This window comes from Chanodichthys erythropterus, chromosome 12 (assembly GCF_024489055.1).
Source record: "Chanodichthys erythropterus isolate Z2021 chromosome 12, ASM2448905v1, whole genome shotgun sequence".
Taxonomy (NCBI): Eukaryota; Metazoa; Chordata; class Actinopteri; order Cypriniformes; family Xenocyprididae; genus Chanodichthys; species Chanodichthys erythropterus.
This window is the reverse complement of record NC_090232.1, coordinates 5,249,400-5,269,437: the sequence shown is the minus strand read 5'-3', so window position 1 is coordinate 5,269,437 and position 20,038 is coordinate 5,249,400. Positions and strand designations below refer to the sequence as shown.

General features: G+C 36.8%; 1 protein-coding gene and 1 long non-coding RNA gene across 4 annotated transcripts; one reads left to right on the top strand and one right to left on the bottom strand.

Annotated features, from left to right (window-relative positions):
• Positions 1-2,924: 2,924 nt before the first annotated feature.
• mnx2b (motor neuron and pancreas homeobox 2b) lies at positions 2,925-9,830 on the bottom strand. Of its 2 annotated transcripts, none has more exons than XM_067404553.1 (3): positions 8,896-9,830; positions 6,606-6,766; positions 2,925-5,109 (listed from the first exon to the last, which is right to left on the bottom strand). In XM_067404553.1, exons 1-3 carry the CDS (start codon positions 9,347-9,349, stop codon positions 4,735-4,737), a joined length of 990 nt encoding a protein of 329 aa, XP_067260654.1. In that variant the 5' UTR covers positions 9,350-9,830; the 3' UTR covers positions 2,925-4,734. The 2 variants fall into 2 exon arrangements, with proteins under 2 accessions (XP_067260654.1, XP_067260655.1); XM_067404554.1 differs by having other exon boundaries at positions 8,920-9,830.
• Positions 9,831-13,334: 3,504 nt separating this feature from the next.
• LOC137031737 (uncharacterized) lies at positions 13,335-19,547 on the top strand. 2 transcript variants are annotated; one of them, XR_010896603.1, is made up of 4 exons: positions 13,335-13,430; positions 14,015-14,150; positions 15,354-15,427; positions 19,307-19,547. It is a non-coding gene; the product is annotated as an uncharacterized lncRNA (long non-coding RNA). The 2 variants fall into 2 exon arrangements; XR_010896604.1 differs by lacking the exons at positions 13,335-13,430; positions 14,015-14,150 and adding an exon at positions 14,199-14,248.
• The last annotated feature ends 491 nt before the right edge of the window (positions 19,548-20,038 follow it).

The following is a 20,038-nucleotide window of genomic DNA, read 5'->3' as shown; positions in this document are numbered from 1 at the left end:
GGCGCACCAAAAATATTCTCGTCACTTTATAATATTAATATTGATCCACTGTACTCACATGAACTGATTTAAATATGTTTTTAGTACCTTTATGGATCTTGAGAGAGGAAATGTCATTGATCCCTATGGAGGCCTCACTGAGCCATCAGATTTCAACAAAAATATCTTAATTTGCATTCCGAAGATGAATAAAGGTCTTATGGGTGTGAGTAATAAATGACATAATTTTCATTTTTGGGTGAATTAACCCTTTAAGTAAACATGAAAATGCATGGAAAGTGCTGCACTGATGGCCTCTTGCGTTCTGAGTTTCTCTCCTGTCCTTTTCCTACTTTGATACATGCAACTCCAAGGTCATGTGTTTGATTCCCAGCCATAAACTGTGTTAGTCGCTTTAGATGTCTGCCAAATGTAATGCAAATATTAACGTGCAATTTACCTAATCAGGTAGACACTACATGCAGTGACTTTCTTGACTTTAAAACCTATCCTATGTAAAACTTTTGAGGGTTTCATTGACAACTCTCAAGCTGTAAAGCCCTATAGTCTCCCGTCAGGGAGCGTATGCTATTCGCCTTACCCAGGAAATAAACCTGTGTAGTCCAATCTCTGAAAATGAGTAAAAAACTCACTCAGAGACTGTCCTCGATGTCCCGGTCTGGTTCAATTTTAACAAGGCAGAGGCACCTTTCTGAGGCCAGTTAAAAGTGCATTTAATCACTATATAAACATGCTGTCCTGTAGCCTCTGTGACAGAGAAGTTCTGCTGTCTGTACTTGTTGTGCATTTAATCACCACCCTCATACAAACGCCCAATAAAGTGCCTTGTTTTAGTCATATTCCCATCATTTTTCTCTTTTTTTTCTTGCTTTTTGTGTGTGTGTAAATTAAATTACTGTGATGACATCACTACCAAGGGGCTGATTACTTTACTTCCTCTTCATTAACTTAATTATTTGACTATCAGTAAACCCGCCTGAGTAATTCATATTTGAGAGGCTGGGCTGTAAATAACCTCTTTCTGCTGCTTTATTATAGGCTGCAGATTTGCCGTTCTCCAGCATGTTAATCAGCCTTGTTGGTCGTGTCTGAATCCGAAGGCAGTTGTCTTGCTGCCCATTCAGTCGATGAATTGAAAGACAGTGGTTTTGTATAATGGAATCTTCAATACTGATATTCAAAATAGAATTCCAAGAAAAATCCAAGTGAGCTTTAAACATAATGATTTGTATTATATTATATTATACACTGATCAGGCATACAATTATGAGCACTGACAGGTGAAGTGAATAACACTGATTATCTCTTCATCACGGCACCTGTTAGTGGGTGGATATATTAGGCAGCAAGTGAACATTTTGTCCTCAAAGTTGATGTGTTAGAAGCAGGAAGCAAACGTAAGGATTTGAGCGAGGGCCAAATTGTGATGGTTAGATGACTGGATCAGAGCATCTCCAAAACTGCAGCTCTTATGTGGTGTTCCCGGTCTGCAGTGGTCAGTATTTATCAAAAGTGGTCCAAGGAAGGAACAGTGGTGAACCAGCAACAGGGTCATGGTTCCATTGATGCACATGGCTGCTGTGTGGTCTGATCCAACAGACGAGCTGCTGTAGCTCAAATTGCGCAAGAAGTTAATGCTGGTTCTGATAGAAAGGTGTCAGAATACACAGTGCATCAGTTTGTTGCGTATGGAGCTGCATAGCTGCAGACCAGTCAGGTCCATGATGACCCCTGTCCACCGCCGAAAGAGCCAACAGTAACACGTGAGCATCAGAACTGGATCACGGAGCAATGGAAGAAGGTGGCCTGGTCTGATGAATCACATTTCTTTTACATCATGTGGATGGCCGGGTGCGTGTGCGTCACTTACCTGGGGAACACATGGCACCAGGATGCACTATGGGAAGAAGGCGAGCCGGCGGAGGCAGTGTGATGCTTTGGGAAATGTTCTGCTGGGAAACCTTGGGTCCTGCCATCCATGTGGATGTTACTTTGACACGTACCACCTACCTAAGCATTGTTGGAGACCATGTACACCCTTTCATGGAAACGGTATTCCCTGGTGGCTGTGGCCTCTTTCAGCAGGATAATGCTCCTGCCACAAAGCAAAAATGCTTCAGGAATGGTTTGAGGAGCACAACAATGAGTTTGAGTTGTTGACTTGGCCTCCAAATTCCCCAGATCTCAATCCAATCGAGCATCTGTGGGATGTGCTGAACAAACAAGTGCGATCCATGGAGGCTCCACCTCGCAACTTTCATGACTTAAAGGATCTGCTGCTAACATCTTGGTGCAGATACCACAGCACACCTTCAGGGGTCTAGAGTCAAGTCAAGTCAAGTCAAATTTATTTATATAGCGCTTTTACAATTGGTAATTGTTTCAAAGCAGCTTTACATATTAGAAGCACAGAAAAAAAGGGAAGTGGTTAAAAATAAACTGTACAAACAAGCGTGGTAATATGTAACATATACAAGATGGTGCTACATTAAGCCAATGTCGGCTGACTACCAGGGGTGGAAAAAGACCCCTAGGAGAAAAACCCAGCGTGCTAGCATTGGGAAAAAAAGTCCTAGGAGGGAAAAAACCCCTTGGAAGATATATATAATATATGTAAATGGATATGGAGATCAAAATCTGAATTATACATTTTTATTATAGAGATTAAAAATAGATTATTATAGAGGAGTCCAAGCCTTGACGGGTCAGGGCTGTTTTAGCAGCAAAAGGGGAACCAACACAATATTAGGAATGTGATCATAATGTTATGCCTGAATACATAAATATGAATGTCATACAAATAGGCCTATTATCTGAACGCGTGTTGATGCCTCTTAAGGGAACTTTATTCAGATTTTGAAGACAATCATTGTCACACTTTTGTTTTTCTTTTCGTTTATTTCAATTTACAGCAACACAGACAAATATAGCATTATTATACTGTGCATCGACCGACCTTGCATCCTTCAATGGAAATAAATTACACACACTTTAACTTGCTTAAATAACATTAAAGTGAACAAACACTGAGCCACATATGAATGTAACCATGACATTTAGAAACAGACATGCCTCCAGCTCTCTTCCATCACACAGGTAAATGATGTACAGGTGGAGAGACATCAGAGAAATGCATATTCATTTATAGGCTACTGCATATTTGAATGCAAATAAATAGTATACATGTTGTATCTTTAAACAAAACAAACATGTAATTAATCAACTCGAAAACAATGAATTTCAAACTGGATTAATGTTGTTTTGTTGTTTTGGTTTGACACCATGTAAAACTACATGCATTTAAAATATATAAATGATGTTTTGGCACATAATAATTAACTGGGTCATGAAAACTGCCCGTTTCATACCAGAACATCTTAATGTTTCCCAATGGTAATGCTTCTTTTTCAAATCTGTCATCATTTGCTATTTTTGCTGTTAATATTACTGTTAACCTGAATTAAATTACTGTGCATAGCTGTGAGATTTTAGAAAGGCTTTTCAAAATCATTTTTCTTTGGAATAATGTGCATGGTTGAATCATGCACCAGGTGTGTATATTAAGAAATCAAATAGGGTAATTTAGAATAATGATAATAATGAAGCAAAAGTGTTTTGCTGCAAAAATCTTTACACATGTAAGCATGACGCAAACATCTGATGCTATTTACATTGAACAAAAACAATAAATTAACATGTAAGTCTTGCTGAAACAAGACATAGCTCTCGAAAAGTGTAATCAAAAGCTCTGTTCCAAAACCTAATAAGCTGCCTTACTGCCTACATAGGCAGCTGCCTTCTAATTAAAATAAAATTGACTGATTTGAAATGCTCTACAGAGGCAGCATCTCTGTGTGCCTCACAAATAACACACCTTATGTGAACAATTGATTTTAATGGTGTTTAACGTTAGCATGTTGCGAAGATAGCAACATGATATTCTATATAGCAAATATTGGACGAATCAGACCATTTTAAGCTGTTTATTATTATTTTTTGTTACTGAATTAATAATAGATTATCGTTCAAAAAATTGGGCTTGGATATTTTTAATGTTCTTGCAAGAAGTCTTTTATTTTCACAAATGCTGCATTTATTTTTATCAGGAAAAAAATGTAAAAATGCTAATATTGTGAAATAATTGTGATCTATTTTAATAAATTTTAAAATATAATTTGCAAAGCTGAATTTTCAGCATCATTATTCCAGTCTTCAGTGTCACATGATCCTTCAGAAATCATTCTAATATGCTGATTTGCTGTTCAGGAAACATGTATTATTATTATCAATGTTGAAAACATATTTTGTGGAAACAATGTTACCTTTTTCAGGATTCTTTGATGAATAGGAAATTCAAAAGAACAGAATCTTTTGTAACATTGTAAATGTTTTTACTGTTACTTTTTGTCAATTTCACACATCCTTGTGGAATAAAAGTATCAGTTTCTTAAAAAAAATATATTGATATTAAATTGCTGTCTATAGGTTTTGGAACACAGCTTAAATGTTTGTTATTTGTTATACTATCAAATGTATACTTTGTATAAGATTCTCTGACACCTCAAACACCAATGAAGTCCCTCTGTACTGTATACTTTTCGTGTGTCTTTCGGAGGCTAAATGGTTTGGCTTTTATAGTCTCAGTTTTTTCATCTTACTGTTGCCATAGTCAGACCGCAGGACTGTGATGCTGCTGTGAGTTCATGCAGTCTCAGTTTCCATTTAGAAATCTTTTCATAGCCCTGCCCCAATCTTCCTATCTCCGCCTCCCACTTCCTCCATGTCGTCTTCAGAGAACGGGCTGTCGGCGTGGTATCCTAACGCAGATGTGTGGTGCAGAAAGTCTGTGGAACGTGGTATATTTAGGTTGTCGTTTATGAACTTGTGTGGCTCTTCCTCATCATCTTCTTCATCGTCCTCGTCAAGATCGTCCTCTTCCTCGTGCTCCTCCACACTCTGAGCGAGAGCTCTGCGGCCGTCCCTTCCTGGTCTCTCATTGGTCGATTTGGTCCCCCCGCGTTGGCGTTCAACCTCGACCTGCGCGGCCTGTTCTTTAGCCTTACGACTGCGTTTCCACTTCATTCGCCGGTTCTGGAACCAGATCTTGACCTGTTTTATATATAAACACACAAGGTTATCGGCAAAATTGCCACCATCTGCCAAAAAAAAAATAATCAAACAGAGAAATATAGAGAATAATTTATAGAAAAGAAACCATTTGGACACTAACGGTGATACCAAATCATTTTTTTTTTCTTTGTCCAACCAAGTAGAATTTGTCCTTTGCTCACCAAGGCTGCATTAATTTGATCAAAAATACAGTAAAACAGTAATATTGTGAAATATTGTTAGTTTAAAAAAAAAAAAAAACTTTTTTATATCTTATTATATTTTAAATGTAATTTATTCCTGTGATCAAAGCTGAATTTTCAGCATAATTACTCCAGTCTTCAGTGTCACATGACCCTACAGAAATCATTCTAATATGCTGATTTGATACTCAAGAAACATTTCTGATGTTGAAAACAGTTGTGCTGCTTCATATTTTTGTGGAAACCTTGATACACTTTTTTTTCCCTGATTCTTTGATGCATGGAAAGTCCAAAATAACAGCATTTATTTTTAAATAGAAATCTTTAATAACGGTGTCTTTACTGTTTTTACTTTACTTTTGTCACTTTTGATCAATTTATTGTACCCTTGATGAATAAAAGTATTTTCTTTTTAAAAAAAAAAATTACCCCAAACTTTTGTACAATAGTGTAAATATGGTAATCATTGAACTGTGGTATACTGTATACAGGGATTGAAGTTAACTTGTTTGCTCTCCAGCCACTGTGGCTAGTGGTATGTACCATGGGGGAAAACTGCCATATAGATATTTTTAATATTATCTCATAATTTGGCGTCAAGTTTATTAGGCTGCTGTAACTTTAAGAGCTGATGCACGGATCCATTATACTGTTACACGTGCGTTTTCTTTCTCAACTGTTTGTGTTCACTTAAAACATAACTGACTGTGTTTACATAAATACTCATCAAGACTGGCATTTTGACATTATTTTGTGTGTATTTGACTGTTTAAGCACAATAAGCAGTGAAAAAGAACTCAATTTAGTAGAGAGACGGCTTTATGTGTGCAAGAACAAAATCTGCGGGAATGAGTATAATTATGTGCAATATGCGCAATCCCACGCCAAAATTCAAGCCCTGTAACACCAACAATATTCATCCGGAGCAAATTAAACGAGTGAGTGAGGGGAAGTTGGTTTTTGTGTCAACTCGCTGTCGGAGAGATGAGAGAGAGAAAGAAAGAGCAGCTGGTATCGTGTATTTATTCTGTGGAAAATGAGTATTGGAAGCGTTTCAGATATTTCAGTCGATATGTATCGAAAAATCTGTATTTTTGACAACACTACATTAGTTGTGCACTTAGTTATTATTTCAGATGACTTTTTAAAAGACTATGTTTAAAAAATTTATATATTATATATCAAATTTAACCCAACAAAGTGGCTAGTCGGAGTGACTGCTGAAATCCACACGCATTCGGCGGCTGTTAATGTCAAGCCCTGAGTGAATATCAAAACTCTTTCACACTTTACCTGTGTCTCAGTCAGCATGAGAGATGTGGCCACTTCGAAGCGTTTGGGTCTGGAAAGGTACTTGTTCAGTTTAAACTGGTTTTCCAGCTCCAGTAGTTGTTGACTGGTGAATGCTGTCCGTGGCCGACGACATTTACCCATCAAACCGGACTGGGGAGTGGCTATAAGACAAACAGAAAGAACAAGGACATTAAAAGATTGTATAAATTACACACACAAAATTAAATTGAGTTTTGTTTTGTTTCTGTGTGGTTTCTATATATCTTTGGGTTATGGTTTTGTTCAAGCCTGCGCAATTACGAATACTCTGCTCAAGTTTAACCTAACTTTATGTTGATCTAATAGAAAGTTTAAACTAAGGGCATAAACGTTTAGCAGCATTTTTACTTAAAAGCCTACACTAACGTCATTGCTAAAACTGTAAATCTCTTCCAAATTAATAAGAGGCCTCTTGTGCCTGTATATAAAAATTAAGCACCAGCCAAAAGGGATGCAAGATACTGTAATCCACGTCTAGATTATTTTTATGAGATTTTTGTCTCTTTTTATATAATGTCAAGGACTTGCAGGGTTGGGCACACACACACACACACACACACACAAAAGAAAGCCTTGAATTTGTAGCTATCATTTACCATAATAGCTTTACTGCAGCTTATTGTTAAACACAGTGGAAGCAGGGCTGGGCGGCCATAAAATGCAAGAGCAAGCCATTAACTTAATGAAAATTCAATGAACGCTTTTGGGATTTTATTGATGAACTACAGTATGTTTAAGGTGTTTGTTTATAGTTTCTCTCTCGCACAAAGACAATTTCCATCAAGCTGACATTTATGGCTTTATAAAGAAGCCAAAAATAAAATTATATTATTACAGTTTGGTGTAAATCCTGGTAACACTATACAGACTATTGTTCAGTCAGAGTGTCAAACTGACTTTATTGTTGAGTTGTTGTTTCTTTAACTATCTGCAGATAATACAAACTTCCAATCATGTCTGTTAAAGATGGTAAAATATATTGGCTATTATATATCATTTTCTATTATACATTAAAAATTTCTGCTTTCAATTTTAATTGCAAATGCATGTAGAAATATCTAATATATATATATAGTCATATTTCCTGATACTGTCTTATCATTTAGCCACCTAGATTGTCATTTATAATTCAGCAAACTAATTTCGCCACATGTGACCACCATGATTTCAGTTTAATAATCCATCAAACAGGAGTTATAAACATCATAATTGCTTAGTGACAAATTAACTCCACATCTTTCAAGAGTCACAGGTGTGAAAGCACATCTCTCTCCCTCTGTTTGCGTTTCCTCACCTTTGATTATGTTGAAAAGGATTTCATGAGCTTTTACAATGTTTGCTTTCAAACTGACAGTGGCGGTAATGCAACAAAATTTGGTGTATGACAGTAATAATGGTGCTATAATGATGCAGGTGCACGATTTATACTCTGCATGATTTGGAAAAAAGTTCCAGTGACACCTTAATCTGTTTTCTTCTACTTTTTTTGTGTTTACATCAGATACTGTTTTTAACTTTAAAATCTAAAAGTCCATTTCGGGAAAAAGAAAAGAAAAAAAAAAGCTCCAGTGGAACTTCACAGATCAATTACTGATATTGAAGCAGGTAAAACAGAACCAGATTTATATATTTTTTATATTTATCTCTCTCTCTATTATATATATATATATCTATATATATCTATATATATATATATATATATATATATATATATATATATATATATATATATATATATATATATATATATATATATATATATATATATATATATATATATATATATATATATATATATATATATATATATATATACACTAAAAAGAAATGTTGGTTTAACTTAAAAAAGTAAGTTACCTTACAGAACAGAAACTCAAAACATTAATTATTAAAGTTGATTTGACAAAAGAAAAACTGTTGTGATGACAAATCATGAAAATATTTTTTACAGTGTACGATTATTTAAATATAGGCCTGTTCACATGTGAACGTAATTCGACTTTTTAAACGGTTTAGCATATTAAATTAATTATTAATTAAAGTTTACAAAGGTGCTCCACTCAAATTTCAGAAATAAAAATTGCAAACATTAGTCAATAATTTAATGCTTAACAGATTGTTAATTAATGCTTTCAAATCGTTAGAAGTGACATAAAACTTTCATGATATTTATTCGATTTTCAGTGAGAATTAACTATTGATCTGTTAAGGATTGTATAGTGTTTAGTAATGATTTAACAAAGTTACCCACTCATCTGAAAGCTACCCCACTCACAGGTGTAATCGGGCAGTCGTGGTACCATGATGCCAGCGCGTATCCAGTGCTCCAGCGGTAAAGATCCGGCCATCGCCGCCGCCTTCAGCTGCTCCGGGTACGGCTGCGTCAGCTGCGTAAACCCCGAGTACGCCAGTGCAGGGTGCTGACCTCCCAAAGCTGAAATGGGGTACATGGGCGTCGTGTACATGGCTGGAATTGAAGTGAGTCCCGGGTGTGGGAGATTGAGCAGCCCTGGTTTAGGTATGATTCCGGTTTGGAGGTGTATGGCGCCGGGGGTCCCGCGGGGGGACGGAGTGTCGGCGCGCTTGCAGGACACCGGGCTACCCGTCGGGCTGTCGCTGCTCAGTCCAGGTGATACTTCTCGGGTCCCTCGATGGGGTTCTTCAGCCAGGAGAGCGTCGATCCTGAAGTTCTTTGATTTTTCCATTGCAACGCTTCTAGGTTGTTTGGAGTTGGATAGCTTTGTTTTACGCACAGATGCATGCGTTTTAAACACGATTAGTGATACTTTCTGCTCTATTTATTACTTGTGGGATATGAGTCTAACTGCGGAACTCAGCCCATGAGACGGCCAAAGTATCTAAATATAGTTAATAAAGTATCTCTAAACTTTTACGCACAAAAAAGAAAAGAAAGAAAATGCGTCCAGGAAGGATACGAGTGCGTAATCGTGCTATATCACAGCTCTCTCTTGTTTAGAACAGTATCTCTGTCATCTACTCTGCTCTCTGAACCTCTCCGCGCGTTCACATCTCAGTCATAACGCCGTTGTGAGCGCTGATTGGCTGCAGAGGATGTCCTGCGGGAGTAGATCGCTTGACAGTTTTCTAATTAACTAATCATACTGTACTACAGACACTTCGAGCTCGTCCTTGGACTGAGACTTGTCATCAGAGCAAAGACGCGCGCGGAGTTTCCAAAGCGTTTCTCGTGACTTACAGGAACTCACTCGCACCAACTGCAAATTTAAAACTATCCCTAAATCATTAAAAAAAAAAAAAAAAAAAAAAAGTCTAGTAAATGACATAATAATAATTCTTGTCGCGATAAGTTTATTATTTTGTAAGATTATTGTGATGCTTTTAACCTACTATTTGTAAGACCTTAAAACATGCATTTGGTGCACGTTTTATAATATTATTATTATTATTGTTCAGTATGTCACATAATATATCAAATAAAAAAAATAATCTCACTGAGCAGTTGTCCGAGATGTACCCTACATATTAATACTAATAATGTGATCTAATATTTTTTACGACCTGCTTATTTAATCTCGGCTGTAATATCAATATAATTGAATTTTATGACTTTATATTGTACATAGTCCGTAAAATTACGCATTAGCCTATAATATGTCAGATGTTCGCAGCATTATATGGTATGATTAAAAAGCGCTTTGTCACGTAAGTGACATAACCTAAAAATATATGGTGATATTCAAATTATTGTCCTAAACTAAACGGGTTCATTCAATTTTATGACTGAATTAAGACTATATGTATTCAGACAAATAAAATATGTGTAAGGTCAGGATGTATATATATATATATATATATAGTTTTTTTTTTTACAGTACATTATTATAATAACTGCTTGTACTGCATGAATGTATCTTTTCATATGAGATCGCATCACCTCGAAAATACAATTTGTTGCTCATTTTATTGGACTTATTTATTCCAGCATATATGAGGGGTATTAAGATGTCTTTTAATAAATTAATTTGAGACAGAATAGTCGGTTCGAAAAAACACATAAACAAAAACATAAATTCCGACTGATTTAACATATGTTGATATATTTTACACGCTTCTGTAAACACAGTTTGCATACATGGGGGGAAAACAAATAATAAAAAATAGTTGTAAACCTATATGTAATAAATGAAATACAGGCAATTCATTCAAAACCTTCATTCCATCCATGAAGCTTGTCGTAAACACGCAATAAATCGAGACGAAATGAATTGCAATTCGCAATTGTTATTTTAAATATTGCCTACATGAAACGACGGTGGACGGTGGATTAATAACATGGAACACAGTCTCTGTACAGGCGACGTGAGGCCGAAACTGATATTTTCGCCTTGACCCGAAAAGATTGGAGCACCCCGCCCCTCTATACCGTAGATGAGCGCCGGGCTGCGGTGCTGAAGCGGGCTGTGACTCAAAATCTAGTGTGATGCCTACCTAGACAGCATGTTTGAGGAAGCGGTCTACATCCGTCATGTCTTTGATATCTCTCGTTTTATATATCCACCTTATTATTAAACGCGGAAGGTGTTTTCTGTGAATGTGCGAGACTTCCGATTTATTAGCAGCTAAATAAGAATATCAAGGCTAAACTGTAAAACTGTTTGCGCTGCAAACCAGCTTGTTTATAATTAAGACAATAGGCGACATTAAAATAATATGATAAGAAATACCAGTTTGCAATATAACGCAGCATGACAGCTGAAAATAACTAAGAATGACACTGGAAGCCAGACTCATTCAAATTACAAATGGCCGCACCTGCATTTACCTAAAAAAAATATGGCGGATATTATTACATTGTAGCCTACATCAAAAAGCAAAACATGTAAATAAATAGGCTAGTAAATAAAAAATAAGTCTTTTTAGCCTACGAGACGTTTTCTTTTCTCTCCCCATTACGATCTCTGTGGCTATGCTGTCCAGTTAGGCAACTCACTAGGTTTTGAGACATGGCCGTGGAGTTAATTTGCTCAAGAGAAATCAAGTGCTGTCCGCGTATTCCCAGCAACCTCTACCTCTCCCTCCCCTCTACCGTTGCGCTGCTTTTATGATTTAAAAGTAATTTAAACAGCCCGGCCACTGGTAAATCCGTCTTTGGCACCCTGTGACAGAGGTGCGCAAATTAAATTGAATCAATGGCACCGTCGGCCTCGTGTCACGTCCTCTCTTAAGTAGGCCTATTGCGCGCGCGGGCGCACACACGCGTGCAAGTTTGTTGCATGCTTACCTGCAATTCATTGCAATGACAGGCATTGCTAAAATATATCTGCAACAAGATTTATTGTGATTTATCTGATATATTTCTGTATTATAATGTTTAAATTTAATTTAATATGTTTGCAGTGGTAAATAGATGCATTATATTGTACTTTATTGTGTTTTTTCTGAACATTATATCTGATTGGCCTATCCATGGGAAAATTAGCTCAGGTGACTTAATGGGGATCTTCAGTTAAGAATCAACTGTCTCAGATGTGTTCCTAAAATTGTTAATATACACTATAAAAAATTAACTGAGAGGACCTGATACCACAATTTAAATACGTGGTTGCAAGTTAAAAAATCTAATTTATTGTTTTAATTCAAACTTTTAAGTTGCAAGCATTATTTTGTAGAGTTCTGTTGACATAATAATGTTGATCATAACATCAACTTAAAATCGTCTGTAATTTAAACTTAAATTTCTACGTTAATTGGCTTTTTTAAAAAAAATAAGTTGTAGTAACTTAATGAAATTGTCTTGAAAACTTTGGAAATCAGGCAATGGATTTATAGTTGTGTAGGACTTGATAAGGAGAATAAATGTCGAAATTAAGTGTTAATTTATTTGTTTTTAGTGAAGGGAAAGACCTGTTGGTGTTTAATGCTGTTATGTCTGACATGTTTTGACAGTTTCTGTGCTGAACACTTCATTGACTCTGACTGCGCTACACTGAAAAAAATGATTCTGACCCCTTGTAAATGTTACATGTTTTTATCTGGTTAATTTCACTGATTTTAATGTGTTATTTAACCCTACTTATTTTTTATTACTAATTTTCAAATTCACTGCCCTTGTTTAAAAGAAGTTAATTTCATTCAATTAAAAGTAATTAGAAAAAAATACGTTTCATTTAATTTCCATATACTGTCCGGTCTGCGCATGTGCAGACACATTTTTTCTGAAGGCGCCAAGGCGGGGGATTAAACGTGATTGCACTCGTTTGAATGCAGCATCCAGCTCTGCATTTTCGGTAGGTAAGCAATATATAATCATCGGTGTGTTATAGTTGTTATTTAAACAGGGTTCTGTTTACACTTTAAAACATTTTATAGAAAAAAAGTGTTTAGCTAATGCTAAGTTTGTGTGTTTTTTATATAAATTACATTAGATAAGGTTTCAGCGACTAGCTTAACCACTTGAGTTGTGTAAAGTTAGTAAGTTAACTTAGCTTAAGTGTTAAATGCTTGGTGAATTCAGTGTTTGTCTTGACTTATGTATTAGTTTGTGGAAGCCGAATATAAAAGCAAAACAGTTTTACTAATGTTAACGTTAATTGTAGCTGTAACTAATTTTCAAATTCACTGCCCTTGTTTAAAACGAGTTAATTTCATTCAATTAAAAGTAATTAGAAAAAAATACGTTTCAATTAATTTCCATATACTGTCCGGTCTGCGCATGTGCAGACACATTTTTTTCTGAAGGCGCCAAGGCGGGGGATTAAACGTGATTTCACTCGTTTGAATGCTGCATCCAGCTCTGCATTTTCGGTAAGTAAGCAATATATAATCATTGGTGTGTTATAGTTGTTACTTAAACAGGGTTCTGTTTACACTTTAAAACATTTTATAGAAAAAAAAATGTTTAGCTAATGCTAAGTTTGTGTGTTTTTTTTTTAATATAAATTACATTAGATAAGGTTTCAGCGACTATAACCACGTGAGTTGTGTATGGTTAGTAAGTTAACTTAGCTTAAGTGTTAAATGCTTGGTGAATTCAGTGTTTGTCTTGACTTATTTATTAGTTTGTGGAAGCTGAATAAAAGCAAAACAGTTTTACGAATGTTAACGTTAATTGTAGCTGCACCTTCCTTGCTGTCTAGGCTTGTACGTTACGTTAGACTGGCCAAGCCTAACATTACATTAACGTTATTCCTGACTGGCTGTAAGCATGTTTTCTAATCTTGTCAATGTGTTAACATTAGGACAAAATACACCTGTGAAATCATGTTGGTAAAAGGTGGTTAATGTGCAAGAATATATGTTTCTACATAATCATAATGGCAGGCCTAGGTAACGTTGGGTGCCTGAATTTACCGTTTCTTTAAACGTTTGTATTTTTGTCACACCCGTAGACCCGCCCCTACTCTGCCGCTGACTGGCTGCGACCGACCGTGACATTTTTCAAGGCCTGTCACTCCACTTGAGCAAACCTATCCAACGAATGCAACGAACACTAGCCAATCAGAGGCAGGTCTTCGCGGAATGCGGGTAGGAAAAAAAACAAGCTTCTCTTTCGTGGTAGCGGCATGGGTAGCAGTCCTCGTGGACGGTATCCGACGCGCCTTATCAGAGCTTAAAACGTAAAGGTGGGGCTGAAAGTACATGTAGTAGAAGCATGCAAATGTTTCATAACTAAATAGCAGGAGATTTGCAGATGACACGAGAGGACCAGCTAGTATGACCACAGCCGATAGTCCAGTGAAAGACCAGTTAACCTGAAGTGGTAGGCAGAAGACGACAGGGATGAGAATGTGGGTTTAGCTAGCAGGTTGATGTTGTTCAACTTTGTTTCTGCTCTAAACACAAAGACCAATTATGTTGGCACTGCATTTATTGCTCCCAATTTTAAACTAATACTTTTAGTATAGAAGTGGAACATGAAAAATACAAATACTAATAGTTAGTGATATGGCATGAAGACAGAAAAAATAATTAATTTTAATTAATTTTACAAAACTAAGAGCTGGCAGGGGTCTTGACTTGTTGACTCAGTTATAATATCTCACAATGTACTTAGTAGTTGTAGGCTTGTGGACTGCATTGTGAAGAGATTTTTCTGTTTCTGATTTCACAAACAGTTTATAAAAAATCGCCATATAATATGATCTGACACAATGTAAATAACCTTACACAATTATTTATTCTAAAACATTGTACAGGTGTTTATATTTCATGCATTGTTGTACAAACAATGGTAGTTAATTTAAGAAACCAAATCTGTTTTGTACTTAATTCACACAATTTCCAGAAACTTCAATATACCCCTCTTGTTTCATATAATTTCCTGTCTGTATGCTTAGAGCATCTAAAGCTTTGAATGCATTATTTTCTGATGTAATTTCTAAATGCTCTTAAGTAATTTATAAGAGGAATAACACACTTGCAAGAAAATAGTCCTGCTGTGAATAAATAAGTTGATAATTAAAATAATCTTTCCTGAAAATGAAGTCCATGTCTGTCTGTCCACTTCCACCCTCTTAATCTGCCATTTGTTGGATATTTTTTATAGTAATAAGGTATTATTAAAATTTGGACTTGGACACAAATTAGTTTGTAGTGATCTGATTTGAGTCGTGGGCTTTAACATGTTTTGTGCTGACACAAGTTTGTGATTATTGGACAATTACTTTTTTCCTCAACATGCTTACAATTTATCTTTTTAATCCCTGCTCATTTTTATTTCTATTGCAGGTTATTCTCATATCTGATTGTCTTGGTGTGATGTGGACCAAAACATAATTCTTTGGGGAGCTCATATTGTTTTGGTAAGTGCATTAAACATGCATCTTAACAGCTATACTGATCACAGCAGTGCTGCTACGGAGAAAGCTAAAAATGTGCTGTAACTGTGTGGTATACATTTTGTTCTTTATTTATGGGGGGCATCTCAACGCTGGTACTTTATCATATAATTCATAGAGAAGTGCTGCTATAAAAGTACCAGTACACAGTAATTTTCTTCATGTCTAGCTTCCTGCTAGGTGTGCTTGTGTGTATTTGTTCTTTCTATAACAGTAATTACTAACAGCAGTGCAAAGTAAATCTGCCACTGATACACTGTTACTCTTAGGGCGTACTCACACTAGGCCCGGTTGCCTTGTACCATGCCCAAGCACGATTGTCCCCCCACGGTTATGCTTTCCTTGTCTAGGAAACACTGCACTCTTTTGAGAAGCGCTCTCTCTCGCACGGCACAGTGGAGTTTATGTGCGAGTTCCGTGCTGGGTGCGAGTACGCCCTTAATCTGTTGAGTAAAGCTTCTGTTTGCATAATATGAGATTCTGTGGCCCAAACTAAGTCACAATAAACTATACATTTAGTTGTCTTTACAGAGCATAGCTTTATGTAATCAAAGTTGAAGCGGATCACCATGCCCCGGATGTGACTGTTACGACACCATCACTAATATTTGATTTTTGTCCCCTTTTCTCTCTTTGTGGTTTGTCTAGTTTATGTGGCAGTGTAAAGACTGTGGTGCGGAAGTGTCTAGGCGATCAGAAATTCTTAAACATTACAGACTAAAACATAGTCATTTTGGGCGTGGCCATCATATTAAGTGTATATACCCTAATTGTCCATGCGTATTTACAACTTGGAATTCACTTTTGTCACATTTGTCAAGGAATCACGAAAATACCTTAAAGCACTCTGACATATTTACTTCATTTTCCTGTCATTTATGTGGCTGTAGTGAACTTGGAACAGAACATGATTATTTTGTGCACATAGGCCATCATCTGAAAAACAATGAGACAGTCACATGTATGTTTAAAGGCTGTGAATACACATCCAATGTATACAGCACCTTCAAGTCGCATAAAAGTCGGAAGCACAGCTTGCATACGTTGAGAGATTTTAAGCATGGTGTAGTCCAGGGAACTAGTGTAGCTGAAACTGAAGAGCCTGGTGTTTCAGACAGTGAAGAATTCTGTAATGAAAGTCAGTCTGATGACATTGATTTAGATAAGTCAAAGGATCAGCCAGAGATAATAGAACAAAAAATTGCTGCAGTGTTATTAAAGCTGGAAAATATTTTTCATGTGCCAAGTGCTGCAATTGATGAATTGCTGGAAGAATTTCAATATTTGTTGAGCACAGCATCTTTGTGTAGTACAAGAAATGTGATACATGACACACTGAATAGTTACAACCTGCAAATTGACCAGTCAGTCATTGACGAACTTGCATCGGCCCTGTGTACATCTAATCCGGTCTGTAAGTCAATTGGCAAGGTTGTCCTTTGTCAACATCCTTTAAGCGCAAAAAATACTACAGAGACAATTTTCAAGTTGTGGAACCCATAGAATATATCTTGGATGACAAAGATAAAAGAACGCTGCAGTATGTTCCACTATTAAAGTTTTTACAGCAGCTTTTTACTAATGGTCACATTCTTAACAAAGCATTAGATAATCACCTCATATCAGAGGGCAGAGGAGAAGTGAAATACGAGTCTTTTCGAGATGGTCAGTTTTTCAAGGATAACCATTTTTTGTCAGAAGGTGAGCTGCGAGTGTTGTTGAATTTTTATGTGGATGATTTCGAAATTTGTAATCCACTTGGCACATCTCGTAAAAAGCACAAGATCTGTGGCGTTTACTGGACTCTCAGCAATTTACCACCAGGTTGTCATTCTTCGTTGTCTTCAATTTATTTGGCATTACTCTGCAGATCTGATGATGTGAGGAAATATGGCTATGAAAAGGTACTAGAGCCGTTGTTGAGGGATCTTGCCATTTTGGAAAGTCAAGGTATTTTTATTGCTCAGCTTGGAGATTTTGTTAAAGGCACAATACAGTGTGTTGTAGCAGACAATTTGGGGGCACATGGAATTGCTGGATTTATTGAAAGTTTTGCAGGTGAATACATTTGCCGCTTTTGTGTGGCAAAAAAGTCGGAAATTCAGGAGACCGAAGTCAGTTCAGGGACATTTACTCTCCGAAGCAAAGAGATGCATGAAATGCATGTTAGATCAGCACAGGACAATGCACAACCTTGTTACGGTGTTAAAAGGAAGTGTGTTTTCTCTTCTTATCTTTCTCATTTTAATGTCTGCACAGGCTACCCTCCAGATGTTGCACATGACATCTTTGAAGGCATATTACCAGTTGAGTTGGCACACTGCCTCAACTTGTTAATTTCAAAAAAGTATTTCACACTTGACAAACTCAATGAGTCCATTCAGAAATTTCCTTACAAGTGGACAGACAAAAGTAATCGTCCTCATGCTATTCCCAGGACATTCATGCTGAAGAAAAGCATTGGAGGAAATGCACATGAAAATTGGAGTCTTTTGCGATTGCTTCCGCTTTTGATTGGACATTTGGTGCCCCCAGATGAACCTGCCTGGCAGGTCATTTTGGACCTTAAAGATATCGTTGAGCTAGTTGTTGCACCAGTGCACACAACACAATCCATTGCTTTCCTTGAAGCCAAGATTTGTGACCATAGAGCTAGGTTACAAGAGGTTTTCCTGGTCTAAACCTGTTGCCGAAACATCATTTTGTGGAACATTATCCACAGATGATCAGATTTTGGTCCACTAGTTGGGTTGTGGACAATGAGGTTTGAGGCGAAACACAGTTTTTTAAGCAGGTGGTTCGTCACACACGCTGCTTTAAAAACGTACTCTTGTCCATGGCGGTGAAGCATCAGTTCATGATTGCTTATAACTTGGCGTCAACCACAACCGAAACTTCTAGCTTGACTGTCTCAGCTGTCTCAACTGTCTCTGTTGACATTTTGCATCAGGATGTGCAGAAGGTTCTGCAGTTGGAATACCCTGATATTACTCACATTCAACTCACAAAGAATGCATCTGTTAATGGAGTTAACTACAGAGAAGGTATGGTTGTTGTTCATGGCTCTGTAGGTGGCTTACCAGAGTTTGCAGAGGTTATCCAGATGGTTGTAGTGGAGAAAAGCTTGAGCTTTATTGTTAAAAAGCTTGATGCATGGTATAGGGAGCATTTTAGGGCATTTGAGTTATGTCCCACTTCAGAAGTCTCCCTCATTCAACTCGGTGCCTTGTTGGACCAGTACCCCTTGGCAGATTACAGGATTGGAGGCCGGCGAATGGTGACACTTAAACGATTCATACAGATGCAAGGTTGGATTATGGTAGTTCGTGTTGTGTTCATACGCTGCATGAGTTAATACACTAATACACTAAATATGGTAACAAGAGGGCAGCCTAACATTTCTTACAGGAGGAATAATTTTGTTTTTAGTAATGATAGAAAGAATTTTCTTAGGGAAATCCAATCCAATCATCTGACATCTCCCTGTACTAAACTACCCTCATGTTGCCATTATATAAATGTACATGTTAAGGAAAACATTTTTGACTAAAATAATACAAATTAGTTTTCAAATCTGTCAGTTTAAATATATCATGTTCAAAGGAAGAACTACCACACAACCACAAACAAAAGAAAAAAATATGTGTTCTTCATTCCACGCAAAGAAAGTAACGGTAAAAATTAATTGTTTTCAAGTGCAGAATAACATTACAGATTGGAATTGTATGGTGGTATGTTCCTGCTCTGGTTCGGTTCATAAAAGTTATACCTAAGTAAAAATAGTACCAAATGCTGATTTACCTTTTTTTTTTTTTTTTTTTTTTTTTTGTCTTTAACAATTAGATTGAAGAATGGCACAGCATCTGAAGTTGAGAGTCATTGTGGGCGACGATGACTATAGAAGACTTGATCTCCATTCAGGAATGCCAGAAACTTTGGCAGAGTTCCACAATACAATTTGCCAAGCATTTGGAATTGAAACAGACTTTCGTATTCAATTCATGGATCCTGACTTCAATGATTTCATGAATGTTACATCAGTACACGACATAAAGGACAGAAGTACAATCAAGTTGGTGTACATGGCAACCCTAACTCTAACCCCTAAATGATGTGGGTTTGAGTCCATCTTCTGTAATGCAGAATGCTCCCAGCACTTCTGGATCATCTGGAGCACCAGTGAGCAACCAAACATCTCCCATTTCCTCAGAGGCCTCATTGCTGCCCACAACAGACTCGGATGACACCATCATTCTGCCACATTCAGACAATGAATTGAGATCACGTGCATGGCCACGTGAATTCCCCATTCCTCACTTTCCATACAATGTAGAGGTGCAGCTTCAACGTGGAAATGACAGCTTCAGAGAAACTGGCACTCAACTGAAGATTACTCCAGGGTTAAAGTCTGACATCTTAGAGAAGCTAGCCGAGGAGATCTTCCAGTATACAGCGTACCCACAAAATTACCAAATAGATGATGTAGCAGAGGCACTCATCAAAAAATTTCCCTGTTTGAAGGAACCATCTGCCACTGGTTACTATGGCTGGATGATTAGCCTAAAATATAAAATG

What these genes read in the sequence shown, in the direction of transcription:
- mnx2b (XM_067404553.1), bottom strand. Translation starts at nt 9,349, where the DNA reads ATGGAAAAATCAAAGAACTTCAGGATCGACGCTCTCCTGGCTGAAGAA. An exon ending in GTGGGGTAGCTTTCAGATGA is followed by an intron (nt 6,767 to 8,895) that starts GTGGGTAACTTT and finishes TTTGTCTTATAG; the next exon opens with CCACTCCCCAGTCCGGTTTG. An exon ending in TCATGCTGACTGAGACACAG is followed by an intron (nt 5,110 to 6,605) that starts GTAAAGTGTGAA and finishes TATATAAAACAG; the next exon opens with GTCAAGATCTGGTTCCAGAA.